This window comes from Anarrhichthys ocellatus, unplaced genomic scaffold (genome assembly GCF_004355925.1).
Source record: "Anarrhichthys ocellatus isolate YVR2014 unplaced genomic scaffold, GSC_Weel_1.0 scaffold2036, whole genome shotgun sequence".
Classification (NCBI taxonomy): domain Eukaryota; kingdom Metazoa; phylum Chordata; class Actinopteri; order Perciformes; family Anarhichadidae; genus Anarrhichthys; species Anarrhichthys ocellatus.
In genome coordinates, this window is record NW_022282010.1 from 5,293 (window position 1) to 8,843 (window position 3,551).

At 41.4% G+C, this 3,551-nt stretch overlaps 1 protein-coding gene across 2 annotated transcripts in view; it reads right to left on the minus strand.

The window, feature by feature from the left end:
- Nucleotides 1–3,545, minus strand: part of LOC116378077 (inositol polyphosphate 5-phosphatase K-like) — a 7,536-nt gene extending 3,991 nt beyond the window's left edge. The window contains exons 1-5 of one of the 2 annotated variants that reach the window (XM_031839890.1): nt 3,090–3,545; nt 2,637–2,748; nt 2,404–2,513; nt 1,872–1,898; nt 368–605 (exon numbers count right to left, since the gene is read on the minus strand). In XM_031839890.1, the coding sequence (XP_031695750.1) occupies nt 368–605; nt 1,872–1,898; nt 2,404–2,513; nt 2,637–2,748; nt 3,090–3,220 (618 nt within the window). In that variant the 5' untranslated portion in view covers nt 3,221–3,545. The remainder of the gene's footprint in view (nt 1–367; nt 606–1,871; nt 1,899–2,403; nt 2,514–2,636; nt 2,749–3,089) is intronic. The other variant, XM_031839891.1, reaches the window with a different exon arrangement.
- Between the last annotated feature and the right edge of the window lie 6 nt (nt 3,546–3,551).

Below are 3,551 nucleotides of genomic sequence, written 5' to 3' on the forward strand. Positions count from 1 at the left end.
AGACAGAGAGAGAGACAGAGAGAGAGAGAGAGAGACAGACAGACAGAGACAGAGAGAGAGACAGACACAGAGAGAGAGAGACAGACAGAGAGACAGAGAGAGAGACAGACAGAGAGACAGAGAGACAGAGAGACAGACAGACCATGTAAACAATTTGTTTTGGCTGCAAAATATTTTACTAAAATGTAGATTTTTACTTCTTCATCTAAAAAAATGAATTTGTCTTCTTTGTAAAATCCCTAAAACATGTAAATGTCTCTTTTATCAGTGAACTATTTGTTACAGTCACGTCTGAAAACGTGAAGGTGCACGACAACATGCAGGACGTGATGACATCATTCTTCACCATGTTGAGTGTAAACATCACCTCCAGCGTGAAGACGCCGATGACGGGCTTGTGGTCACTGACGCTGTACTCCATGTTGCTGGTGTACAAGTCCTGCCTGATCCTCAGCGGGTACTCTTCATCCTCGTCCTCATCCTCGTCCTCCACCTTCCTCGCCTCCTGGTCGACCGTGTTTTCACTTTGCTCGTCAGGGGGCGGGGCCTTGTGTCGGAGCCGCCACAGAATCCTGTCGGTCCAGGCGGGTTTACGCTTCTTACCGCTGGACAGAGAGCAGAGAGGCGGAGTTTAGCCGGGAGACAAAGACAACTATCCATTTCACCCATGTCCCTATTTTTGTGGCCAATTTTCTGGCAACGATGAAAACATTAAACATATTTGATTGCTGACCAAAAAAAAAAAAAAAGCGCTGTTGGCAGCGATTCAGATGTCTGGATGCGATTAAATTCAAATTTACATGATCAAATATGTGTACAATAAGATCATATTATACACGTTGTTATAGTTAATGTGACATTACAAAAGAAATCCATTCATAATCCAACACACAGCCAACCATCCACAGCCATAGCGCCTGTATAACACATCTATCTGTGGCCATGCATGTTAACTGTTATGTGTAGCAGCTGTTCTAAACATGTTATGTTGTTTTATAGCTTTTATGTACTCTGAACAAGCTCTGAAAGCAGTGTGAAGGGATCACACATGAGGGTAAATATGGAACACTGATTGAACCCTGTGGAAGGTTTTGGAAACACACATTTAGTGCATCTCATGAAAACACATTTATGCATCTTAAAGGGTCAGTTTAGATCTTTTTCAGGTGTGGTTGTATGAGGTACTTCTTCCATACTCAGTGTATTATCTACAGTAGTACCAGCTTGGGAGCCAAGTGTAAACTATTAACAACATATTTTTACCTCTTTTGACCCTTTATGACGGAAGCCGTTATCTATTCTCTTTAATGCCACCAGACTCCATTGACAAAAACAGTAATTTTACCCGTCATAAAGGGTCAAAAGAGGTAAAAATATGTTATTAACAGTTTACACTTTACAGCTGGTACTACTGTAGATAATACACTGAATATGTAGAAGTACCTCATACAACCACACAATCTAAACTGCCCCTTTAATCGTTAAAGATGCATAAATGTCTTTTTATACGTACTGTATATTTAAACTGATATTGAGTCTTTTAGGAGTCTAAAGTACGTCCACAGCAGCACAGTACTTTGCTCTTGTGCTGGTCTGTTTCTCCAAACTCCATCTACTTCAAAAACTCCTCACGTTTCCTTTAAACTGTCTCAGAAGAACAGTTCAGGCAACATTCTGTGAAATAAACGAGCATTTCAGTCTTCTGACATTCATCTTGAGAGGATTTGCTTGATTTGCAGTCTGTTACAGATGAAGATAGTCTGCATTAAGCCTCATGAAAACTGGTTAAAAGTAGTATACGTGCACACACTGAAGTGTAGTTAGGTGAATTAAGAGAAGACGTGGACACAGATGTGTTTTTGATCTCTTACGTAAAGCCAAACCACGTCCTGTAGACCCTGTGAAGACGGTGCAGATGGAATAAATACAAAGTAAGGTTTTAAGAGGCAAATACTGGCAGTAAGAAGGGATCTCAAACATATGATTAGACATGGGACAATATGATAATTCATGTCACGGTTATCCTGGACCCCAAAAATAAAAGATTTGCATTTCACGATATTATCCAGATAATCATCAAAATACGCTTAAAACTCTTAAAAATGATGCTTAAACACACTGGAATCACTTCACCGCACATTTAGTTAAGAAACAAATATTATTATTACGTCACAGATAGAACGCACATCTTTTCTTAGTAAAAAAACAAACAATAAAATACTCTTAATTAAGGTAATCGTCACTCATAAAGTCCCCCCGGCTCTATTTTTCACTTCTCTACATGATAACGAGCTCGATAGCTTTCACCCTTGTGAGGATAATCCCGATATAATCCCGATATAATCCCATATTGTTCTCATCCCTTCACATGACATACTGATCATCGTGATGTTAAACTGTTACCTGCTGTCGTAAATATCAGAGTTTCGGTCAAACTTGTACGTGGGTGGAAAGTCCAGAGGCCCTTCTTCAAACTCCTGGAGGATCCGTTCTTTCTTCTTCATCATCGTCAACTGAGGACGACACATTTCATAGAATCATAAACGCAGTATGTGACGAGTCGTGGATGATGATGATGTTGTTGTGGTTACTCGAGTGTTGTTTATATGAACGGAGGATGAACAGCTGATCGATACCTGGTCTTTGCTCCACAGCAGGTTGTAGGTCTGATCGCTGATGCAGGACCGGACAAAGTGCATACCGTGGTCCTCAATTCTGAAGTTAAGATCTCCGAACCAGAACACCAGCCTGGAGGGAGGGAGGGAGGGGGAGAGGGAGGGGGAGAGAGAGAGGGAGAGAGAGAAAGAGACAGAGAGAGACAGAGAGAGAGAGGGAGAGAGAGACATAGAGAAGAAAAGATGGAGAAATTAAATTTATTGAAGAATTAAAGGAAATTAATGTGTGACAGTGTTCATACAGACATTAAAAAATTAAAATCTAAGGACGTCATATAAAGCAAAATAATACAATGGTCTGTTTGACTCTGAATGGACCATAATGTACTGAATGAACATCATGCTGTATTGAAGAAGACCTGGGACTACAGATTGAGACCATAAACTCATGTTTAATAGTAGTTTTTTACTCACCGGTGGTCAATAATTCTGGGAGCCTTCTGACGGTCGAAGGTCTGGGCGTCCATGATGTACTCGAACTCGTCCACTCTCTCCGAGGCGTAGTTCATGTGAGCAGCCAGGTGACAGTTGAGGAAACAGAGCATGTGACCGTAGAAAGACAGACGGACGGACACGCCCCCTTTGTTACCCTGAGAGACAAACAGGAAGTTAACGGACAAACCAAAATAAAAATGAAGCGAGACCTCTGCAGGTCCTCGTCTCTGGTTGAGGCTAGCAGCTCGCGGCTACATTAGCTGCTACTAGCATAATACAACCCGGGTCTCTCACCAAACTGTCGGCGACGCCGGTCGAGTTGCATTCTGGGTAATGAAAGCGGCAGGTTTTGACGAGGAAGATTTTGATACTTTTGAATTTTCTTTTTTTACTGTCCAATCTGAATCTGAAAGTGTTGTAGAAGTGTGTGTGTGTGTGTGT